A 25,357-nucleotide genomic window follows, 5' to 3' on the forward strand; every position below is an offset into this window, starting at 1 on the left:
ACTAGCCATCATTAGAATATAATCTAATATTACTTTCTATTACTACTTCTAGTAACTTGAATATTAGATTTTAGAACAATTTATTTTCTAAAACTTATTTTTAGAGAGATAGGGTGAAAGTAGGAAGTGAGAATGTGTAAGAATAAATTTAGAGGAAAATAAGAACAATTCTTATTAGGAAAATTACTAGTTGACAACTAATAAAATTACTATGGTACATTTGTAGACAATCCCCTTCTAGTAATTTTGTTCTTCTCAAAATTTTTTTTTTGGGGAAAATGTAAGTTCTCATTGATATCAAATTGTCCCATACAAACACCTTTCATACACATCCATCATACAAGCATAATACTAGACTCAATGACATCGAAGGGACTCTACCCAAGCCAAGGCAGAGTTACTACGACTTTTGATAACACATTGAGCTAATCTCATTCTAACATCAGAAATAACCTTTCCTGCTAGACACTTTGGCTGAGGGACATACCCCTCAAGCCTACAACAGTTCCTACAAAGCCATAAATGATACATCAGGCACGCCAAAATCACTGCCAGTATCTTCTTCTTACAAGCAACAGCTTGTCTGTAAGTAATCCACCATCTGATGCAGTCCTGCATTGGCAACTGGATCTTACACCAGTCTGCAACCAGGGAAAGACAAAAAGCATTGTATGGGCATAAGAAAAACAGATGGTCAATGCTCTCTTCCTGCAATCCACATAAAAAGCACGTATTGCCCTGCACAATGTTCATTTTCAGTAACCTGTCCAGAGTTAATAGCCTCCTATGAGCTATCAACCAACAACAAAAGGAATGTTTTGGTATAATCCAATCATTCAGCATCCAAGGATACCATGGCACCAAAGCCCCATCAGGTTTTAGCCATTGATACCCCGCTTTTATAGTATAATGCTCCATACTTATCAAGGATAAAAAGAAAGGTTTGAGAAGCTGCTTCACCTGGCACACTTTCCTCCAAGCCCAACTACAACCACTGCCAGGATTATAGTCCCACCAGGAACACTGTTTTATATAAACAACATGTACACATCTCACCCAAAGGTGATCCTCTTTATTGGCAATCCACCAAACATACTTGCCCACATTTGCAATGTTCCACACAGTAAGATCTCTGAAACCCAAGCCACCTTGCTTCTTAGGTGTACAGACTTGAGCCCAAGAGACCAAGGCAGGGCTTTCTTTCATATCACTACCATGCCACAAGAATTCCCTGCAAATTGCCTCAATCTTAGAGATAACAGTCTTGGGCAAAATAAAGATCCTTGCCCAGTAGCTATGAAGAGAGCTCAGAACAGATTGTATAAGCTCCACTCTCCCTGCATAGGAGAGTTTTCTGGTCCCCAATCCTCTAAGCCTATCCACCATCTTCTCGATCAAACATTGACAATCCATAACAGAGAGTCTTTTTGGAGACACAGAAACACCTAAATAGGTAAAAGGCACAGACCCTCTCTTCATCCCAGTAGAGAGTTCAATGTCTCTAACCACATGATTCTCCATACCATTACAATAAAATCTAGACTTGTTACAGTTCATTACTAGGCCAGTAGCTCTGGAAAAGAAATTAAAAGCTTTCAGCAGCAGACCAATGGATCCCCTCTCACCCTTGCAGAAAAGAATGAGGTCATCAGCAAAGTAAAGGTGAGAGAGCTGGACCCTATTACACAATGGATGAAACTTGAAGTTTCTATGCTTCTGCACCACCACCATAATCCTACTCAAATACTCAAGGCAAATGGTGAAGAGGAGGGGGGAAAGAGGGTCCCCCTGCCTGAGCCCCCTTTTGCCCTTGAAAAATCCAAAAGTCTCACCATTAAGAGCAATGGAATAAGAAGGAGTAGAGATGCATTCCATTAACAACTTACAAAGATGATCTGGGAACCCCAAGGCAGCTAGCATGTTCCCAACAAAATCCCACTCCACTGAGTCATACGCTTTTTGAAGATCAAGCTGCATCATGGCCCTGGGAGAGCAGCACTTCCTATTATACAATTTGATCAAGTCCTGGCAAACAAGAATGTTCCCCACAATATCTCTGCCTTTAATGAAAGCTCCTTGAGAAGGACTGATGATATCAGAGAGAATTTGCCCAATTCTGTTGCAAAGAACTTTGGATAGACATTTATAGACTGTATTACAACACGCAATGGGTCTGAATTGTAATACAGTCTCAGGCATAGACACCTTAGGAACAAGGGTAATTATAGTATTATTGCATTGCTTTAGGAGCTTCCCATACTTAAAAACATTCTGGATAGCAGCAATCACCTTACCTCCAACAAGATTCCAATTATCCTTAAAAAACTGGCTGCTAAAACCATCAGGGCCAGGAGCTTTGTTCCCAGGTATAGAGAACATAGCTTCTTTAATCTCAGCACCAGAAAAAGGAGCACTCAGAATCTCACAGTGCCTAGCAGTGAGGCACTTCCCCTGCTGTACCACCTTCCTATTTATAGGGCAAACAGTCTTTGAGGTGCCCAGCAACGAGATATAATAATCCTCAAAAGCTTTTTGGATCTCCTGAGTAGAACTACACTCACTGCCATACATGTCCTTGACCATAAACACCCTATTCCTAGCTCTCCTACTTTTAATACTAGCATGGAAGAATGCAGTATTAGAATCACCCATACGAAGCCAATCAGCTTTTGCCTTCTGCCTGAGAAAGCTATCCCTAGCCTTCTTAAGCTCCTCCAATTCATTAGCACACACTTTCTCTGCATGACACAACTCCTCATTTAAAGGGTCATGTCTCAGCAGTTCTTGGTAATGATTCAAGGATATCTCAGTAACATTGGTAAGATTCTCAATGTCCCCAAAATGATCCTTATTCAACTTCTTCAACCCAGGTTTTAATGCCTTCAATTTCATTGCCACAATGTACATGGGGGAGCCATGAAACACCTGATTCCACCCAGTACTAACAATCTCTTTATACTCAGGAGCCATAGACCACATATTATAGTACTTAAAAGACTGACCCTTCCTTTGATCCTCCATTTCCATCCTTATAATGACAGGGCAGTGATCAAACAGGCCCTCAGGTAAGAAATGAGAAAAACTATCAGGGAAATCAATAATCCAATCATCATTTATAAGTACTCTTTCCAACCTACTATACACTTTAGAACCAACATCATGTTTGTTGTTCCAAGTGTAAAAAGCTCCCTTTGCACACAGATCAGCTAAATGGCAGTCATGAGTAACCTGGATCAGAGGCCTCATCTCAAAATTGGTGATAGGAGCCCCCCAATTCTCTCATTAGGTGCCATGATAGCATTAAAATCTCCACCTACAAGCCATGGCTCATGAATCATACCATGGTACTGACGCAGGCTATTCCACAATGGCTCCCTCTCAGCCAACTTATTCAGGCCATAGACCACAGTGAACCAAAACCACTTTTTCCTAGCTTTATCAAACACTTTAGAATGAATACTCTGAATTTGAATATCATAGACAGAAACATCATAAGATGAAGGGTCCCACATAAGCCAAATACGACCCCCTTTGTGGAGGCTAGAGTTAGTGCAGATGGACCAGCAATCAAACAAACAAGACCTCCCATTATTCCCCTTTTTTGGTTTAATCTTAGTTTCTAGTAAACCACAAAAAACTACATTATTCTTCCCTAATAAGCTTTTTATTTCTTTTTGCTTATTGGGATTATTCATACCTCTAATATTCCACACACATAGGCTACCCATTTGGAGAGATTGGCTTACTAGTCTCCCCTTTTTCCATCACACTATTCTCCAAAAACCCCATTCTGGTTTTCTGAAGAGACTTAGATAAGGATTCCATGAAGGAAAGACCTCCAGTTGAGAAAGTCCTCTTTTCTCCTGACCCATGCCTCATCAGCTTTGTTATAAATCTCCTGGGCACAGAGTTGTCCACCACTGGAGTATTTGGAACAAGTACAGGAGTTTTTATACTCCCAGCAGTAACAACAGGTGTTTGAGGCACAATAATTTTCCTGACAGTGGGAGTCACCACAGGAGGAGGGGTGTGCACCTTCTGGGTAGGTTTCTGGGCCACCCCCTAGGTTTCCACACCTTCTTCACCACAGGCTTACTACCACCATTCATGCAAACATCAGCCAGGTGACCCATACCCTTGCATTTGGAACATGACAGAGGTAACCAATCATAGACCACTTTGACCTGCTGAGACTTCCCATTCTCATCCAGAAACGTGATCTGATTAGGAAACGCCTGCCCAATTTCCACCTCTATCATAATCCGGGCAAACCCTAAGAAATTTTTTTGCAGAGTATTGTCATCACAGCGAATGAACTTCCCCACTGCACTACTAAGCTTCTTAAGGCTTTCAACACCCCAGAATTTTACATCCAAACCATACAATTTCATCCAAATTGGAACACTTTTCACATCATGCTTAATTAATTCTGTATCAGGCTTCCATTCATTAACAATAACAGGTTTATTGTCAAATAATAGATGTACATTCCCTAACACAAACTGTTGCTGCTCTTTCGTTTTGAAACGCACTAGAAAAATTCCATTTGGAAGGAAAGAAATCTTGTCAATCCTCTGGGCTTGCCATACTCTCTTAACAAACCCAGTAAGCACCGAGCTTGGAGGGTTCGCTCCTAGAACATAACAAAAAATAGACGACGACCAGAAACTTATCTCACCAGCAACATCCTCACGAGTGATTTTTATCGTCGGTGTGAACGGCGCTTCCGGTCTGATCTCCACAGGTTCCTCTTGTTCAAGTTCTTCCTCCTCCTCCAGAATTGATTCTAGGTCTGCTTCAAACTCCTGAGACGAAAACTCTAACTGTCTGTGGTGCGATTTCCCTTTATTCTTAGATTGAGACCCTAAATCAACAATTTTTTGTTTGTTTTTTGAATTTTTTGATTAGAAGAAGCTGAAATCTGAGGATTTTTGTTGGTTTTACGATTGCGAGCCATTGCTTGCACATAAAGAAAACACTCAGAATTAGAGAGGAATTTATCTCTCTAGATTCTCTCTCATCCCTCTATATCAAATTTCTACCTTTGTGTCGTTCTTCTCAAAATTACTAGAGTATAGTTTAGGTTTAGTAGGTAATCATTGTGTTTACCACTAATAAAATGATTTTAACCATTTCACCTAAACCACCCTAAAACCGGTTTCCCTTGTTAATATGGAGTCCATTTTATTTTTGTCAATTTGTCATTTTGTCATATAATGTGACATGTAACATGTAACATGTTATTAATAATATTAATGCATATTTAACAATTAAATATCATTACATATATTAATTTAATTATATACAATAATTGACTAGTAATTCACAATTACAAGTAAATAAAATGGTCTATGTTAATATAATCTACAACATATTGCAATTATAATTAACTGTTCATTCTTATTTGAATTGTTTCATAAACAATATATATTTTAGTAATATAACATCTTAATTACTAAAACGAATCTCATTTAATCGAATTACAACAAGATTCATATTCTTACTCACATTCGTGAATTGTTCCATTTTAAGGAATTAATTAATCTGTATCAATATACAATTAATTAATTTTATCTATTAAGGAGATCGTCACTCAAGTGTGACCTTTAGGGATCAACTGATCACCACCGTATAAACGACAGTAATTTCAAACTCTAGTCAGCCAATAATTACCGATTAATGTTGACCACTTGACTTATAAAAAGAATCATCCCTTTACGTATTCTTATTATGAGTTTCAATAATGTGATCGCACTATTGTTGAGGACACATACTCCAACAATTCACTCAAGTCAAATTTCTCATATTCGTTCAGAATTGCATTGCAGTTAAATTGAGACGAGTCATAAGCAAACTTAGCGTTCAGTAAGTCGACCTGAGCGAAACGCTCGGATAGAAAAGACATCTCATGGGCAGTCAGAGGCGGCACAGTAGAGGAGGTGTCCCTTGGAACAAGCTCCGAGTTGCTACCTTCTGCGGGAGTGGGGATGACCCTAGTTGACTCAGCCTCTGAGGCAGCCACAAGTTTGTGCTAAAATAGTGGAAATGGGACTTTGACCGGGACATCAGTAGCGCTAGGAGCTAAGACATACTCTAACTCAGACCCAGACTCAGACTCCTTCTCATCTTCACTTTTCTCTTTGAACATATGGCCTTCTCAGTTGTGATCTTGATAATGCGGCCCTGACTGTGACACCCCGCGATAAACCGGAAATTATAACTAATAAATTAAAGCGGAATTTTATGAGATTTAAAAAAACTTTTATTTACTAGTTAAATAATAACACGCGGGAGCCAAAAACGAAAAGAAACAAATACAACAATAGACAAACATAGGTTATTACAACCCAAGTCTAGAAAGCGCGGAAAAGATATCCCACGATTAAATAGATAAAGGGTTTCTAAACTAGCAAACTAAGGTCCAAGGGTTTAGTTCTCGCTAGCCCACACGTCTTCCCCACCTGTCATTCATGTAAACATGAACGCCATAGTCAGTGGGGAGTAACTCAAGGTTCTCCCAGCCACAATATGTTGAAACACAGATAAACATGAATATATTAGAACATCATAAATACAACCATTTGATGCAAGCACTGAAACTAAGATTCAAAACATGCGTAGTAAATCATAGATAAGGCATATGATACATCCATGTGAAACAGTCCAACCAAAACGTCAAAAATGATTATACAACTATAAATACGATAGAATATCATATGTCACGGATAAACAAGATTGCATAACAATACATGTGAATGGAAACCTTAGCCACGAACTTTGAAAACCAAATAACATACAATACACAAAATGGGACTACTAACATCACATAATAAGCAAAGCATCCGGCTCAGAGGCTACCTTTAAAGCATGTCCGAGACACAAGTCCTTAGGTACCTTGGCTCAGCGGTTACCATTAAAACATGTCCAAGGCACGACCTCTAAAGTATCTGGCTCAGCGGTTACCTTTAAAACATGTCCAAATACTACAAATAAGTGCCCGACTCAGAGGTTACCTTTAAAACAAGTCCGAGGCACAACACATAAAGTATCTGGCTCAACGGTTACCTTTAAACCATGTCCAAATACTACAAACAAGTGTCCGACTCAGAGGTTACCTTTAAACCATGTCCGAGACACAACAAACAAGTATCTGGCTCAGCGATTACCTTTAAAACATGGCCAAATACAACAAACAAGTACCCGACTCAGAGGTTACCTTTAAAACATGTCCGAGGTACAACAAACAAGTATCTGGCTCAGCGGTTACCTTTAAAACATGTCCAAATACAACAAACAAGTGCCCGACTCAGAGGTTACCTTTAAAACATGTCCGAGACACAACAAACAAGTATCTAGCTCAGCGGTTACCTTTAAAACATGGCCAAATACAACAAACAAGCACATAGTACGGGATTATTAATGTCACATTCATACTTATGGCTTGCATCTCACCATAAGTACGGATGGGAACATCAATCCCGACGATCTTATCGCAACTAGAGGGCCTATGGCTCACCTCTAGTAACCGATAGGACCAAGACTCAGGGACGGGATGATTAATGTCACATTCATACTTATGGCCTGCATCACCATAAGTACGGATGGGAACATCACTCCCGACGATCATATCGCAACTAGAGGGCCTATGGCTCACCCCTAGTATCCGATAGAATCAAGACTCTCTCAACCGAACAATACTAGACATGATCAAGAATATGACTCTTACAAGTACTTGTAATAAATATCTCATACTTGTATTATATTAATAAATATTCCATTTCATAAATTAACATGCCGGTTAAATAAAATATAATGAGTGATAATGAATAATTTACGTTATATGAAATATACGGGATAAAATGTGACCAAGTCCAAGTGGCTCGTTTATGAGCCCAATAAACAAATTATAAGGAGTCCAACAGTTAAATCAAATTAAGCCCAACAAACAAGATATGTTAGACCCAACTTAATACTCATGTAAAATTCAAACATATAATCATGTGAAGCCCAACAATTTGATCATGTGAGAGAAATATATATATAAAGAACAATATTTAACGGATTACGTTATATAAAGCACGAGACGGAAATTAATAATATTTCAAAGGAATCTCGAAAACGCCATAAAAGCACTTCAACCACGACACAAAGTAGGGGACTTGGGCAGTCAATATCACGACCCAACCAACAGCCTTACACGGCCTCACAACGAACCACATACGCAGCCCAAAAACAACCAGAGACGGTCCACGCAACCACTCATTTCACGGCTGCCAAACAGCCTGTAAACAACCCCAAAAACAGTCGCATAAACCGTTACACAAACCATCGAGGCAACCTGAAAAAGGCCCTCAAAACATACCCAACCAGGCCGTGAGCAGCCCCGACACAGCCATTACCCGACTACCTACAACTACCTTTCACACCACTCCATATTCCGTCTGAAATCAGTCCAAGAACAGAACATTAAAACGCATAAACCGAACTCAAACACGGGTCCTGCCGAGGCACTATGACACGGGGTTTCAAAGCACAGAAGGATGAATTGATCATGTAAATAGGCAAGCACAAAAACAGTCCGAGAAACTACTCTACCCGTCCCCAAAACCGAGTTAGTGCAACCATTCCCACTCGTCTAACTGAGTCAGAAACTGAGTTCACGCAAACAAAGCTCACGACAGAACGCTGGCTCGACACAGTCCACCCCAAACACTAATTTGAGACGATATTTACCAAACAAATGAAAGAAAAAGTAAAGAATTGAACTTTATCAAACAAGAGCATGAAAACGACATGTAAGACGGAAATTTTGACATTTGTCGAGTAACCTATCACCGTTACCTCAAACGCTCCTTATTCTTCAAATAAATGGTCCCAAAAGCTTCAATCTTCCACAGGGTCTTCGAAACCTTTGTCATGGGGCAAGAAAACGGAAGAGATTGAGGCAAAACCGAAACTTTATAAGACGGGTCAAAAACGAAAGTCATACAAGACCGCAACTTTCTTACCTTGAAAGAATGAGGAAGGAAAGGGGAAGCTAATGGTGCAAAAATTAGAGGGAAAGGTTGAGAATTGGAGGAGAAATCTGGGTTTGAAAGGGACGAAAATGGAGTTTGTACGGAGAGCTGTGTTTTAATGTTGTTGCTGCTTGTTTCGAAACAAAGGAGAAGAAGAAATGAGGGTGGGGCGAAGACGCGTCAACAGCACAACAACAATAATAGTATCAATAATAATAATAATAATAATAATAATAATAATAATATATATAATAATATATATAATAATAAAAGAATTATTTAAAAAGAGTAGAGTGTGAGTGGGTAGGTGAGTGTGTTGTCGATATAGGATAAGTCGAGAAAAGATTAGTATCACAAGTGGAGATGTGACGGTCTATAGCTGGACGGAATAATGTCTCGAGTCTATATTAACTTGAGACGGAAACTAATATTATTATTGTCACTATTATTACCCGACCAAAAATACGTATTTTTACATGAATTAAGCTTTAAAATATTCTTTTCATAAAAATCGTGCTCAAAATGAATTAATTGATTTAAATAATTTTAAAATATAAAATAATATAATTGAACGGTAAAATAAATTTACAAATGTCAAAATAGAAAATTCGCGGGTGTTACAATCACCCCATCTTTTAAAAGTTTCGTCCTCGAAACTTGAAAGTAGAAATGAAAGGTTATATAAAAATAAAACTGAACTTTTGAAATCGGTAACCAAAACATTAAAAGGTTACTTATCGTAAGAATTAAAATTCTTTCAAAAGTTTCAAACAAAATTTTCCGACAGAACCAGATTCTCATCAAAGGAACGGAAGTGTTCTCGTTGCGCATTCAAGAACATCGCATTCCAAATCAAAGATATGGTCAAAAGCAAATCATTTGTATAAATCAAAATCAAAATACTTTCGAAAACATTAATGAAGAGTTTTCAAAAGTATAAGTCTCATTTATGGAACGAAATTGCTCTTGTTGTGCACACAAGAACGTTAACTTTCCAAGTCAAAGACAAATTTAAAACAAAAATCACTCGCCGACAAGCGTAGAACAAGTTATCAAACGTCTCCAATAACAAGTTCTAACATCCTATCAACGTTAAAATCAAAAGAAAAAGTAATTCACTCAAATTTTCTTTTGCAGAACTCAAAATGGAAATAAAGGTTTTACTTTTAAACTCAAAGGTGAGTCAAATTCTTGAAAATATATCATTAAACTTTGACAAAGAAATCATAAATGGATCAAAGTTAGTTAGAGATTGAGCAAAATTAAAAGCAACTTGTGTATAACAATCAGAATCATGATAAAGAAGTCTATACTCAAGGAACAAATAGGGAAACTAAATCAAATTTTCACTTTCAAACCTTTAAAATAGGCAAAGTTTGTAAGAGTAATATAAACCTTTAGCAACGAATCGAAAATGGTAGCTTGAAATGTTTAGAAATTTTATGAATTGAAAAGAACTTAGATATCGTGAAAACAAGGTACGCTAAGAGAATTCAAACTTAACTAATCAAAAGAGCTATGATGAACTTCCTATGGTAAGAATTGAAGTCGAATCTACAAGCATGTCAAAGATAGAGTTTCACCGGTTACGAGTATCAAATTTAAAGGAGGAGCAGGATGAAACGAAGAAGAGAGGTATGAACGGTAATGCTTATGATCAAGGAGAAAGGGAAATTAGGCAACAAGGAAACGCCAGATACTCAAACCTCAAATAACAACATCAACCTAAGCGGTTCCAAAACTTCTTAGTAACAAAACTCATAACCACATAACTCCCAAGAATTTCCTCAAAACACTCAGGTTACTTCATCTTAAGTTTCTCAAAATGGTAAAATCCTCAATCAAGGATCCTAATTCCAAGCTCTAAATTCCCAGAAAAGGTTTCTCAAATATTCCACAAGGTTCTCCTATAGGTTAAGGTAGTAACAAGTTAACCCAAAGTCTTTTTTCATGAAAGTCCACTCTACTACACTCTTTTGAGAAAGATGCATAAACACCCAACTTTGCAAAATCAATAGGATCTCGAGTCCTTCTATCCTTTTACTTATTACGGATTCCCAAAAGCGGAGCTGCACTCATCTACAACATCATCCCATCATCTCAAGTACTCAATACAACCTCAAGGTTTATAAAACTATAGGGTTAACAAATACTTCTCAATACTAAGTCTCTCTCAACTAAAAAACTCTCAAGAGCCAACTAATATCAAATCACATCACCAATCCATTATGGTCACCATCATCTCCAGGTATATTCATTCAAATCCGATATCCTAGAACTTTACTTACCATTGAGTTCTCAAGAAGCAAGATCTTAGTTGTAACAACGCTTTGCCACCTCATATTTCCTCATCCTAACACCAAAAATTGAAACTATGTCCTTTAACTTAACAATTGGCGTCAACCATACCATTATCTCTTCTAGCTACTAAAACAAGCGCTAACACTTTCCAATAATGTAGCTTAATCTCACTCTCATTCCATACCTCAAGTAGTAATCAAGATCACTCACTTAGACCAACTAATAATCCCACAATTAGTATTTCTCATATGGTAACATATACATTATCAACCCCTCATATCCAAAGTGATTACAAAAGCCGATCGTAAATTTAACTAACTTACTCACTCAATCTTACACCTTCGATTCCACCACTCAATTCCACCTATTTCAAGTCAAGTACTAAGCACTGGTATCCCAAGACACGTCTCACTACACTTCCCAAGGTTTTTACATCCCAAACATAAACAACAAAGCCAGGTTCTACAACCTTAGTAGAAAATGCAACTCACACTTGACACACAGAATCCACCAATCAACCACACTCACTTCATGTCAAGCAACTAAGCATAAGAAACATCCAGGTATGTCCTACTAGGTTAGCTAAGTCTTTCTAACATCACAACCTCTAAAAGCTAGGGTTATAGGTCAACCACAAACAGACTTCACAAAGTCAAATTTTCCAACCAAGGTCAACATTCCTCAAAAGAAAGAGTACTATCAAAAGGCGTAAAAGGGAGGATAAGCAAGGGACAAAGGACAAGTTAGGGGTATAAGAGTAGCTTCCAAGGTAAACAGAAGAGAGTTTAGAAGAAGGATAAGCACCAAGAGTTAAAGAATAAGGCAGGGTACACAAAGAATGAGAAATATCTTCGAGAAAGTAGAAGCATTCTTCAAAGGTTGAACAAATCTTCGATGCTCGACAATAGGCACAAAGTCTTGATCACCACATTGGTAAGCTCACGGTCATTGATCCGAGGGCACAAAAATTATTAAAGGACAATCAACAAACATGTTAGAACCTAACAAAGAGCAAACACACTATAGACTACCACCTTAGGTCCTTAAGTCTACCCATCTCTCATTTATTATTTAAGGTCAAGTTCGATTTAATTTCGGGGTACACGTGTGTGCGTCGGGAGCAACATAGGCTCTGATACCAACTGTGATACCCCGCGATAAAGCGGAAATTATAACTAATAAATTAAAGCGGAATTTTATGAGATTTAAAAAAACTTTTATTTACTAGTTAAATAATAACACGCGGGTGCCAAAAACGAAAAGAAACAAATACAACAATAGACAAACTTAGGTTATTACAACCCAAGTCTAGAAAACGGGGAAAAGATATCCCACGAATAAACAGATAAAGGGTTTCTAAACTAGCAAACTAAGGTCCAAGGGTTTAGTTCTCGCTAGCCCACACGTCTTCCCCACGTAAGCATCTTCACAACCTGTCATTCATGTAAATATGAACGCCATAGTCAGTGGGGAGTAACTCAAGGTTCTCCCAGCCACAATATGCCGAAACACAGATAAACAGGAACATATTAGAACATCATAAATACAACCATTTGATGCAAGCACTGAGACTAAGATTCAAAACATGCGTAGTAAATCATAGATAAGGCATATGATACATCCATGTGAAACAGTCCAACCAAAACGTCATAAATGATAATACAACTATAAATACGATAGAATATCATATGTCACGGATAAACAAGATTGCATAATAATACATGTGAATGGAAACCTTAGCCACGAACTTTGAAAACCAAATAACATACAATACACGAAATGGGACTACTAACATAACATAATAAGCAAAGCATCCGGCTCAGAGGCTACCTGTAAAGCATGTCCGAGACACAAATCCTTAAGTACCTTGGCTCAGCGGTTACCTTTAAAACATGTCCAAGGCACGACCTCTAAAGTATCTCGCTCAGCGGTTACTTTTAAAACTTGTCCAAATACTACAAACAAGTGCCCGACTCAGAGGTTACCTTTAAAACATGTCCGAGGCACAACACATAAAGTATCTGGCTCAGCGGTTACCTTTAAAACATGTCCAAATACTACAAACAAGTGTCCGACTCAGAGGTTACCTTTAAAACATGTCCGAGACACAACAAACAAGTATCTAGCTCAGCGGTTACCTTTAAAACATGGCCAAATACAACAAACAAGTACCCGACTCAGAGGTTACCTTTAAAACATGTCCGAGGCACAACAAACAAGTATCTGGCTCAGCGGTTACCTTTAAAACATGGCCAAATACAACAAACAAGCACATAGGACGGGATTATTAATGTCACATTCATACTTATGGCTTGCATCTCACCATAAGTACGGATGGGAACATCAATTCCGACGATCTTATCCCAACTAGAGGGCCTATGGCTCACCCCTAGTAACCGATAGGACCAAGACTCAGGGACGGGATGATTAATGTCACATTCATACTTATGGCCTGCATCACTATAAGTACGGATGGGAACATCACTCCCGACGATCATATCGCAACTAGAGGGACTATGGCTCACCCCTAGTATCCGATAGAATCAAGACTCTCACAACCGAACAATACTAGACATGATCAAGAATATGACTCTTACAAGTACTTGTAATAAATATCTCATACTTGTATTATATTAATAAATATTCCACTTCATAAATTAACATGCCGGTTAAATAAAATATAATGAGTGATAATGAATAATTTACGTTATATGAAATATACGGGATAAAATGTGACCAAGTCCAAGTGACTCATTTATGAGCCCAATAAACAAATTATAAGGAGTCCAACAATTAAATCACATTAAGCCCAACAAACAAGATATGTTAGACCCAACTTAATACTCATGTAAAATTCAAACATATAATCATGTGAAGCCCAACAATTTGATCATGTGAGAGAAATATATATATATAAAGAACAATATTTAAAGAATTACGTTATATAAAGCACGAGACGGGAATTAATAATATTTCAAAGGAATCTCGAAAACGCCATAAAAGCACTTCAACCACGACTCAAAGTAGGGGACTTGGGCAGTCAATATCACGACCCAACCAACAGCCTTACACGGCCTCACAACTAACCACATACGCAGCCCAAAAACAACCAGAGACGGTCCACGCAACCACTCATTTCACGGCTACCAAACAGCCTGTAAACAACCCCAAAAACAGTCGCATAAACCGTTACACAAACCATCATGGCAACCTGAAAAAGGCCCTCAAAACAGACCCAACCAGGCCGTGAGCAACCCCGACACAAGCATTAACCGACTACCTACAACTACCTTTCACACCACTCCATATTCCGTCTGAAATCAGTCCAAGAACAGAACATTAAAACGCATAAACCGAACTCAAAACACGGGTCCTGCCGAGGCACTATGACACGGAGTTTCAAAGCATACGAAGGATGAATTGACCATGTAAATAGGCAAGCACAAAAACATTCCGAGAAACTACTCTACCCGTCCCCAAAACTGAGTCAGTGCAACCATTCCCACTCGTCTAACTGAGTCAGAAACTAAGTTCACGCAAACAGAGGTCACGACAGAACGCTGGCTCGACACAGTCCACCCCAAACACTAATTTGAGACGATATTTACCAAACAAATGAAAGAAAAAATAAAGAATTGAACTTTATCAAACAAGAGCATGAAAACGACATGTAAGACGGAAATTTCGACATTTGTCGAGTAACTTATCACCGTTACCTCAAACGCTCCTTATTCTTCAAATAAATGGTCCCAAAAGCTTCAATCTTCCACTGGGTCTTCGAAACCTTCGTCATGGGGCAAGAAAACGGAAGAGATTGAGGCAAAACCGAAACTTTATAAGACGGGTCAAAAACGAAAGTTATATAAGACCGCAACTTTCTTACCTTGAAAGAATGAGGAAGGAAAGGGGAAGCTAATGGTGCAAAAATTAGAGAGAAAGGTTGAGAATTGGAGGAGAAATCTGGGTTTGAAAGGGACGAAAATGGAGTTTGTACGGAGAGTTGTGTATTGTTGTTGTTGCTGCTTGTTTCGAAAGAAAGGAGAAGAAGAAATGAGGGTGGGGTTGGGACGCGTCAACAGCACAACAACAATAATAGTATCAATAATAATAGTAATAATAATAATAATAATAATAATAATAATAATAATAATAATAATAATAATAATAATAATAATAATAATAATAATAATAATAATAATAATAATAATAATAATAATAATAATAATAATAATAATAATAATAATAATAATAATAATAATAATAATAATAATAATATTAATAATAATATTAATAATAATATTAATAATATTAATAATAATAATAATATATAATAATAAAAGAATTATTTAAAAAGGGTAGAGTGTGAGAGGGTAGGTGAGTGTGTTGTCGATATAGGATAAGTCGAGAAAATATTAGTATCACAAGTGGAGATGTGAAGGTCTATTGCTGGACGGAATAATGTCTCGAGTCTATATTAACTTGAGACGGAAACTAATATTATTATTGTCACTATTATTACCCGACCAAAAATACGTATTTTTACATGAATTAAGCTTTAAAATATTCTTTTCATAAAAATCGTGCTCAAAATGAATTAAATGATTTAAATAATTTAAAAATATAAAATAATATAATTGAACGGTTAAATAAATTTATAAATGTCAAAGTAGAAAATTCGCGGGTGTTACACTGACGATCGGTCCACTTGACAGTTTTCCTCCACCCTTGTGTAGCTTTCTTTGGGTCAGTATCAGAGATTAAGGCAGTGGGATCGAACTGGTTATCCTTTAGAGCAATGTTGCTGATGTCTCCATAGCCGAGGTGTTTGATGTTATCTTCTCCGAAGAGGAGACTGGCGGCTTGTCCGTCCAGACAAGGGGTCGATTCAGATTTGGTTGACGCAGCTTTGGTGTTCTCGGGGATGAAGTAGTAGTCTTGAAAGACTTCTGGGTGTTTGACCTTTGCTACGGTGTCGTAGATTGGCTCGGGAAGCCGTTTTAGAGCTCGAATTTTCCCTCGAGGACGAAGTATCCATTGAGAGTCACGGCGGAGTATGACTCCGTGCGTTTTGCGCTTTCGTATTTGGAGATTCATTTCTTGGATGTCTTCATCGGCCGGCTTATAGCCTAGCCCAAAGGGGATGTTGGGGACCTTAGCTTGTTTCATGGGAGGCAAGGTACTCTTCAGCGGATTGAGAGGTAGGCCCGGGAAATAACCCTGGCGCATCAAAGTGCGGTTGACTGTGAGGTTCGAGAACGGGTCACAATCAAAGGATGCTGATTTATCGGTTAGGTTATTCACAGCTTGGAATCCCCACATATCACTATGGTCCTCTTCAATGACCTAAGAGGCTATTCCCTTCTGCATGATAGTCTTAATCGGGGATGCGGGAATTGTGATTGTTTTCTCGTTGAAAGGGACCCTGATTTTCAGATGGAGGGTTGAGGCGACGGCCTTGGCGGCGTGAATCCAGGGGCGTCCCAGAAGCATGTTGAAAGGGGCGTCGATATCAGCCACCTGAAAACTGGCTTGTCTTTCCAGGGGTCCAGTTGCAATGGTCAAGGTGATGAGCCCCGCAACCTTGCGACAGGTGCCACCATAGGCGCGTACTCCTTGATTAGTTGGGACCAAGTCAGCTTCCTTGATTCCCAGTTTATGACCCATCTTGAGGGGTATGACGTTGACGGCAGATCCGCCATCCACTAGAACCATAGGCACATTCTTTTTCAGGCATTGCACAGTGATGGACAGGGCCAGGTTATGGTTGGCTCCGAATGGAGGGAAATTTTCGTCAGAGAAGATGACCAGGTTGCTCAGGTCTGGGACATCCCTTGTCATGTACGCTACTACTTCTTCAGGAGAGGAGGTAGAGGGAACCGTCAACTTTCCCAAGGCTTGTAGCAAAGCCTGCCGATGTTTGAAGTATGTAGTGATCAATTTCCAAATTGAAATTTCGGCCTTCGCTTTTTGCAGTTGATTAAGGATCGAATTTTCAGGAACCGTGGGTTGCGTGTACATATCCGGGACGATTTGGTCATTCGTTGTTGGATTGGTCGTCGTATTGTTCGGATTTTGGTAGGGGCGTCCGGATCGGGTGAGGTGACCGATCTCTTTTTCCTGTTTCCCCTTTCCCACAACATTGTAGACATCCTCGGTGTTGTCTCTCCAGATACCGTTGATTTCGGGATCGAGAGGGTACCTTGGAGGGCTATTCCTCGGCGGCTAGTTTTTGTAAGGGAAGTTCTTGTGGGGTTAGTGTTTGTGGTGTTGATTATTGTTGGGTTGATTATTGTGGGGGTGATTATTGTGGGGTTGATTATTGTGGGGTGCATGCCAGAATGGTCGCGGGAGCAATCCTTTCTGGAACTAGGAGTTTAGGGTGCTTGGAGGACCCTTTCTCGGGCGTGGTGTTGGTGTTGGTGGGTTGAAAATCAACCGGTGTTAGGCGTCCTCAAGTCGGGTGATCCTTTTTGAGAGACTGGCTATGGCTTCTTCAACCTGCTGGAACATGGTGAGCACGGTTGCGGCGCTGAATACGAACATCCCATCTGGGGTGTCGTTTTCCAAGGCATTCACCTCGTCATCAGAGATGGCATGGATTCCCAAGGGGTTCGTCTTGTTATTTGGTTTTGTTGGCGGAGGTAAAGGTAATTCCCCTTTCTCGATCATATCTTGAATGACGTGCTTCAACTTGAAACAGGCTTTTGTGTCATGACCTTTGCCCTGGTGGTATTGGCAGTAAGCATTGGGATTCCAGAAATGGGTTTTCTTGGCCTCGGACGGGTCAGGAGTGGGCCCAATCGGCTGTAGTTTCCCTTGATCCATGAGTCTTTTTAGGGCACTAGCATAGGTTGTTCCCAAGTTTGTGAATACCCTTTTGGGACGCTCAATTTTCTATGTGGTTGGATCGAGGAGATTGACCTCATTAATTTTGTTTGTCTGACCATAAGGACGAGATCCGGTTGATGTAGATCCCTGATAGTCCCTACCGGTGGTTTTGGCTAGAACGCCCTTGCGTAGGTCGTCTTCAATGTGGGTTCCGAGGATAAACTGGACAGAGGTTTTTGACAGAGTTCTCCACCAGAGTTGATTCACTCGACTTACTGACCAATTGGGTGCTTACCCTCCTCCAACGGGTTAGGAATTCGGTGAATACCTCCTTACCATTCTGAGTCAAGACCTTCAGAGTGCGGGTGTTGGCTTGAATTTCGACGTTGTCGGCGTACTGTTTGGCAAATTCGATGGCGACTTCGTCCTAAGTGGTAATGCTCTTGGGTTTGAGGGAATAGTACCATTGGCGGGGGATTGGTTCCAGGGATGATGGAAAGATCCAGGTGAAAAGTTCATGTTTGACCCCCTTGATAAAAATGTAATCTTTGAAGGCCCGAATATGGTTAAGTGGGTCCTCCACCCCCCTTAAACTTGGGTACATAAGTCAAGGAGAAGTTGTTGGGTAGTTGATCCCCAACGGGTTCGAATCTTCAATTGTTCTCAAGGTGGATGTTATTACCACGAGCTAGGAGTTGCTTTTCCAAGAGCTCGAGCCTTTTCTCAGTTTCGGTCAAAGGCGGAGTGTTGTGTTCTTCGGTTTCCTTGTTTTCCAAGGTGTCGATACGGGTCTCGACACGGTCGAGGGTGACCTTAAGAGCGGTGAGTAGGCTAGCTAGCTGAGCAGTCGTGACGTATATGTTGTCATTGTTGTTTTTGGATGAAGCTGGGGAATGGGCCATGGCTCTGAGGCAGAAAATGGCTCACGTTACATCCCAATCCGACACGTTTTAATGACTAAAAGCAGACAACACAAAAGACGGAAAGACACTTTTAGACTCAACAAGACGAGGGCAATCGTGTGTGGTGCCACTGTACTGACTCGATTTATGATGTGACGGTGTTGACCGGGCTTTGACCCGCGTTCAACGTAATGGCGTGACGCCGTTGAACGAGTCTCGAGGTGAGACGACTCATAAGTAAAGACCCATAAGTACGTTTGTTTTGACTCGATAGACACGAGGCCGAATTAGAATAATGGACTGAAATTTTCGAAAATAGTGATTTCCAAAAGATTCATTTGTCGATTTATGGACGACTTCCGAAGAGTAGGGATCTTCAAAAGTCGGTCAGTTGAAAAGTTGTCTTAAGTTTGTTTTCAAAAAACGGGTTGAGTTCGAGTTGCGGCGGCTCTTAAAACAATGTACTGTTTCCAAAGACGGCCTTTGAGATCAAAAATCGAGTTTTGAAAGGTTTGAAAAGTTTGTGGTCCCGGGGACGGTGTATGGTCCTTGGGATTTGAAAAGGCCTCGAAAAAAGGGTGTGTCTTCTTTTCGGGTTTTGAAAGAGTCATTGTGTCGGCACGAGACGGGTTGAAATAAGTGTCTTGACGCGGCGATTATAACGGCGTAAAAAGGTGTTTTCGAAGCGGTTGTGAAAACCGGGTTTGAAAATCGTCCTTACGACGGCCTAAAAAGGCGTGCTTTTTGAAATGGTTGTAGAAAACCAGGTTTAAAAATCGTCATAACGACAGCCTAAAAAGGCGTGCTTTTTGAAATGGTTTGTAGAAAACCGAGTTTGAAAATCGTCATTACGACGGCATAAAAAGGCATGCTTTGTGAAATGGTTTGTAGAAAACCGGGTTTGAAAATCGTCATTACGACGGCCTAAAAAGACGCGCAACGGTCGGCGAAAGAACGAGATTTGAAATGGCCATTATAACGGCGCGAAAGGGTGTTTTGAAAGTTTGAAATGACACGGAAGGACTTATGATCACATAACTCATAAGCACTCACAGTTCATTATATTATGCATAATGCTGACACAGGTTTTGGCTTAAAAGGGTGGGTTACACACCAAGCGATCAAACCCCGATTTTCGAGAGGGATAACAATCCAAACAAAATGTGTAAGGAGGGTGCCCTAGCCTCGTACATTAAGGAAATGAAAGCTCTTTGACGAAACAGAAATGTGTAACGTCAACGGTATGCTTGACTCAATCGGGATGAGAAACGCCAGGATGAGAAAATTCACGCCGGCGGGACGAGCCAATTGGTCGATAAAGGTTAGGTTGTGGGCCTGGACAAGGAACCCGACCTATGACCGCAATATAAATTTATGCATTCCAACCAAGACCTCGTTCGAGTCTCACCATCTAGGGATCACAAAGACACAAGTGTCCTAGTTTTCCCCAGCGGAGTCGCCAATCTGTGGACATGGACCACCCACACGCCCAGCCGATCTGTGGACATGAGGCGGTCTTGAAAGCCATTCTCGGTGGCGTAAAAATGCTTTCGACCGGATCGCTTTAGATCGGTTGGTTTCGTCTCGGCAAGGGTCTCGAAACGTTGAAAGAGATGTTCGGAGTCGCCACCAAGCATTTGTGAGATTCTTGGGACCCATTCGAATCCACTTTAAACTTAGGTCAACCAAGGCAAAAAGCGGTGTTTGACATAGGTACCAAAGATAAGGAGTCGTCCCTCTTTAGTATCCTATCTCTAGAGTGACTCTCGTTCGCCCTGGATAAGGTCATCCACTATCCAAAGTTTCTGAGTAAGAGGTGAAGGTACGTATTGGGAAGCCCTTTAATCGGACACCCAATCCCGCCCGTGGTAGCAGCCTCTACTGATCGATCTTGGTTAGTTGAATACAAAAATTGATAAAACGGGTAAATGCATGAATGCGCATCCACAAGTTTAAACCTAACATGTGAGCATTCTATGTCGGTTGTTTATCCAAATATCAAATAATTTATGTCAAATTGGATTTAGTGTTGATTTGCATGCAAGACGGAAATTAAACATCCATTTACCGAGTTAGTTTGATAGTGCATAACGTGATCCATTTGTCTTAGAAAGGCGTTTTACAAATATAAAGTAAAAGGAGCAGGCTTGCCATCTGATCCGTCCTGTATTCGGGTTAACCAAAGTCGGGATCATCCTAGGCAAGTCCTGGAAAGGAGGCAGGACCTGCATCAGGCAACCTGTTGAGGCGCGAGCCATCAGGCGGTGGAAAGGGACCTGTCCTGGTTTGAAAACTGGAAAACAGTTGGCCGGTTGAGGCGCGGGACAGCAGACGATTCAAGGGATGTCTTCTGACTTGTGGAAAATGTTTGTAAAATGATTTGTAAGAGTGTATTTGAACCCGTCTATGTTGAAAAGATCGTTTAGACCGCTTTTGTGTTAATGTGAGGAACGGGACTTGAATAATCATCATTGTATTGGCGATATTCGATGTCGAGTTCGATTTTGCAAGTTTAACATGAATAGTTTTGAAAAATGATTATGAACTAATTGTACTAAGTCAATTTGTTTGTAATTAGTCAATGTTTATCATCGTACTCGGGTTTAAACCGACATGGTATATGGAACCAAGGATGATTATGCATATATGACTAATAAGATTGTTTTTTGAAATGTAAAGAAAAGAAAAAAAGGTTTTAAAATACCGTTTAAAATATAATTAACCAAATATTATCATCGAAACACGGATTAAACCGTCATGGTATGAAGAACCAAGGGTTAAAAATGGTTTATGGTTAAAAAGTTTATCATAAAGATGATTTGAAATGGTAAAAACCGGTTGTAAAATGAAATGAATAATGGAAAGAATGAACTCAAACACGTTTGAGTTCTGACCTGGACACCCAATTGAGGCGCGAGGTACCTAGTGGTGACTAGGGCTTTCTGTTTCCGGTTAAAACTCGGTTTTGGCTCATTCGATCTGTATTTTGGACCATGTTATGCATATTTTAGCATGTTAAGGTCATAAAAACAGATAAAAAGACATGATAGAAGAGGATTATTACACCCTCATACTTACATGCTAGGTTTGAGACGAGAAATCGACGGAAGTGTAAAAACTCGTTCGGTCGGAAAACTCCGTTCAAAACCATTTTAGCAATGTAAAGAGTGTTTAGTTTAGTTTAGTGAGTGTGTAGTTGGTCGAAATGGTCGGTCAAGTGATTTAATGCACGATGACGGTACCAAACAATGTGTATAGCTTGTATTTTCGATCGGTAGGTCGAAAACACATGTCGGCTTGTGACTTGAGAAGTCGAGTCTATAATGTTAAGGGAGAAATGAGGGGGCGGACACTCGTGTACCTTCAAATGGTGGCATTTGAGGGGTATTTATAGAGAAATGAGTGGTTGTGTGCGTTTTGAGAGACGTGGCCGCATGGGCTACTCGAAGAGGCGCGGGTCTTCGAGCTGTCTTGTCACTATCACGCCATTGAAATTATGATTTGTTTTATCCTAGGTTTTCGATGGCATGATTGTTGTATTTGACCATCAAGTATACCGTGTATACTTAGCATGGAAGCTTTGTGATGTTTGTTTATTGTGTTTGACTCGGTTTGACTCGTTATTGGAGTCGAGATTTGAATTTTGAATCGGTTTTTGGTCCGATGTCGGTTTTGACTCTAGTTAGTGTCATTGCGACCTCGTTGTCGTGCATTAAACACTCCAGGTACTTTTGAAAAGTTTTGAAAATGTTTTATTTTCGAAATCGTTTTGAGTTTTCCAACGTATAGTTATACAAAACTGTCGATTAAACGTAGCGATTTCTAAGCATGTTGTAATCCGATAATCATCGAGTTTTTGTCGGGGAATCAACAGATACTGGGTATCTACAAAGAGGTCAATGAACTGCTGTCTTTTCGAGGGGTCAAGGGTGGTCCCTATCCTAAGTTCTTGAAGTGTGTTGTCGGTCCCTACGTTGATAGGTTCGGTCTCCTCAATGATGGGTGTCTTATCCTCTCGTTTGTCAAGTTCTTTGGCTGGGTGAGGTGGGTAGTCACTTAAGTCAAATTCCTCATATTCGTTCAGAATTGCATTACAGTTAAATTGAGACGAGTCGTACGCAAACTTAACGTTCATTAAGTCGACCTGAGCGATAAGCTCGGATAGGACAAACATCTCATGGGCAGTCAGAGGCAACACAGTAGAGGAGGTAGCCCCTAGAACAAGCTCTAAGTTGCTACCTTCTGGAGGAGTGGGGATGACCCTAGTTGTCTTAGCCTCTGAGGCAGCCACAAGTTTGTGATAAAACAGTGGAAAATGGACTTTGACTGGAACTTCAGGAGCGCTAGGAGCTAAGACATACTCTGACTTAGACTCCTTTTCATCTTCAGTTCCCTCTTTGAACATACGGCCTTCTCCAGTTGTGATCTTGAGAATGCAGCCTTGACGATCGGTCCACTTGACAGTTTCCCTCCAGCCTTGTGTAGCTTTCTCTGGGTCAGCATCAGAGATTAAGGCAGTGGGATCAAACTGGTTGTCTTTAAGAGCGATGTTCATGATTTCCTCATAGTCGAGGTGCTTGATGTTGTCTTCTCCGAAGAAGAGACTCACGGCTTCCCCGTCCAGGCAAGGGGTTGATTTAGATTTGGTTGATGCAACTTTGGTGTTGTCGGGGATGAAGTAGCAGTCTTGAAAGACTTCTACGCCCGGGTGATTGACCTTTGCTACGGGGTCGTAGATTGGCTCAGGAAAGCCGTTGTAGAGCTCGGACTCTTCCTCGCGGACGAAGTATCCATTGTGGGTTAACTGATAGGGTCGGAGGATGACTCCTTGCTATTTGCGCTTCTCTAATAGGAGATTCATTTCCTGGATGTCTTCATCGGTCGGCTCGTAGCCTAGCCCAAAAGGAATTTTGGGGACCTTGGCCTGTTTCATGGGAGCAAGGTGCTCTTCAGTGGATTGAGAGGTAGGCCCGAGAAATAACCCTGGCGTATCAAGATGTGATTGACTGTGAGGTTCGAGAATGGGTCACAATCAAAGGGCATTTATTCATCGGTTTAGGCATTCACAGATTGGAATCCCCACATTTCACTGTCGTCCTCTTCAATAACCTGAGAGGCTACTCCTTTTTTCATGATAGCCTTGATCGAGGATCCAGGGATTGTAATTGTTTTCTCGTTGAAGGGGACCCTGATTTTATGATGAAGGGTTGAGGTGACGGCCTTGGCCGCGTGAATCCATAGGCGTCCTAGAAGCACGTTAAAAGAGGCGTCGATATCGACCACCTTTAAAATGGCTTGTCTTTCAAGGGGTCCAGTTGCAATGGTCAAGCTAATGAGCCCTGCGACCTTACGACGAGTGTCATCATAAGCGCGTACTCTCTGATTAGTCGGGATCAAGTCAGCTTCCTTGATACCTAGTTTATGAGCCGTCTTGAGGGGAATGACGTTGAGTGCAGACCCGTCATCCACTAGGACCATAGGTATGTTCTTTTTCAGGCACTGTACAGTGATGTACATGGCCAGTTTATGGTTGTCTCGAAAAGCATACCGATGTTCGAAGGATTTAGTAATCAGTTGTAAATGGATATTTTGGCCTTTGCCTTTTGCAGTTGTTTAAGGATCGAGTTCTCGGGAACCCTGGGTTGAGCGTCCACGTCCGGGACGATTTGGCCATTCGTTATTGGAATGGCTCTTGAATTGATCGGATTCTGGTAGGGGCGTCCAGACCATGTAAGGTGACCGATCTCTTTTGCCCTTTTTCTTTTCCCGAAGTCATGTAGACATCTTCGACGTCGTCTCTCCAGATACCATTGGTTTTGGAATTGCGAGAGTACCTTGGAGGGGTATTCCTCGGCGGATAGTTTTTGTAGGGGAAGTTCTTGTGGGGGTAGTTTTTGTGGGATTGATTATTGTGGGGTGCATGCTAGAATGGTCGCGGGAGCAATCATTTCTAGAACTGGGAGTTTTAGGTGTTTGGATGACCCTCCCTTGGGCGTAGTGTTGGTGTTGGCGGGTTGAAAATCAGTCGGTGGTAGGTGTCCTCAAGTCGGGTGATCTATTTGAGAGAGTGGCCATGACTTCTTCAACTTGCTTGAACATGGTGAGGATGGTTGCGGCGCTGAATACGAACATCCCGTCCGGGGTGTCCTTTTCCAAGGCATTCACCTCGTCTTTAATAGGTAGGATGAGGTGTGAGCAATCCAGGGTTGGCTCGTCATTAGAAATGGCATGGATTCCCAAGGGGTTTGTCTTGTTATTTGGTTTTGTTGGCGGAGGTAAAGGTAATTCCCCTTTTTCAATAATATCTTG

The 25,357-nt window shown here is 40.5% G+C and overlaps 1 protein-coding gene across 1 annotated transcript; it reads right to left on the reverse strand.

Annotated features, from left to right (window-relative positions):
- Positions 1–357: 357 nt before the first annotated feature.
- Positions 358–23,453, reverse strand: LOC141649181 (uncharacterized). Its single transcript, XM_074457876.1, has 4 exons — positions 23,221–23,453; positions 4,077–4,827; positions 3,318–3,461; positions 358–3,228 (listed from the first exon to the last, which is right to left on the reverse strand). Exons 1-4 carry the CDS (start codon positions 23,451–23,453, stop codon positions 358–360), a joined length of 3,999 nt encoding a protein of 1,332 aa, XP_074313977.1.
- Positions 23,454–25,357: the final 1,904 nt, after the last annotated feature.

Source organism: Silene latifolia, chromosome 3 (genome assembly GCF_048544455.1).
Source record: "Silene latifolia isolate original U9 population chromosome 3, ASM4854445v1, whole genome shotgun sequence".
Taxonomy (NCBI): Eukaryota; Viridiplantae; Streptophyta; class Magnoliopsida; order Caryophyllales; family Caryophyllaceae; genus Silene; species Silene latifolia.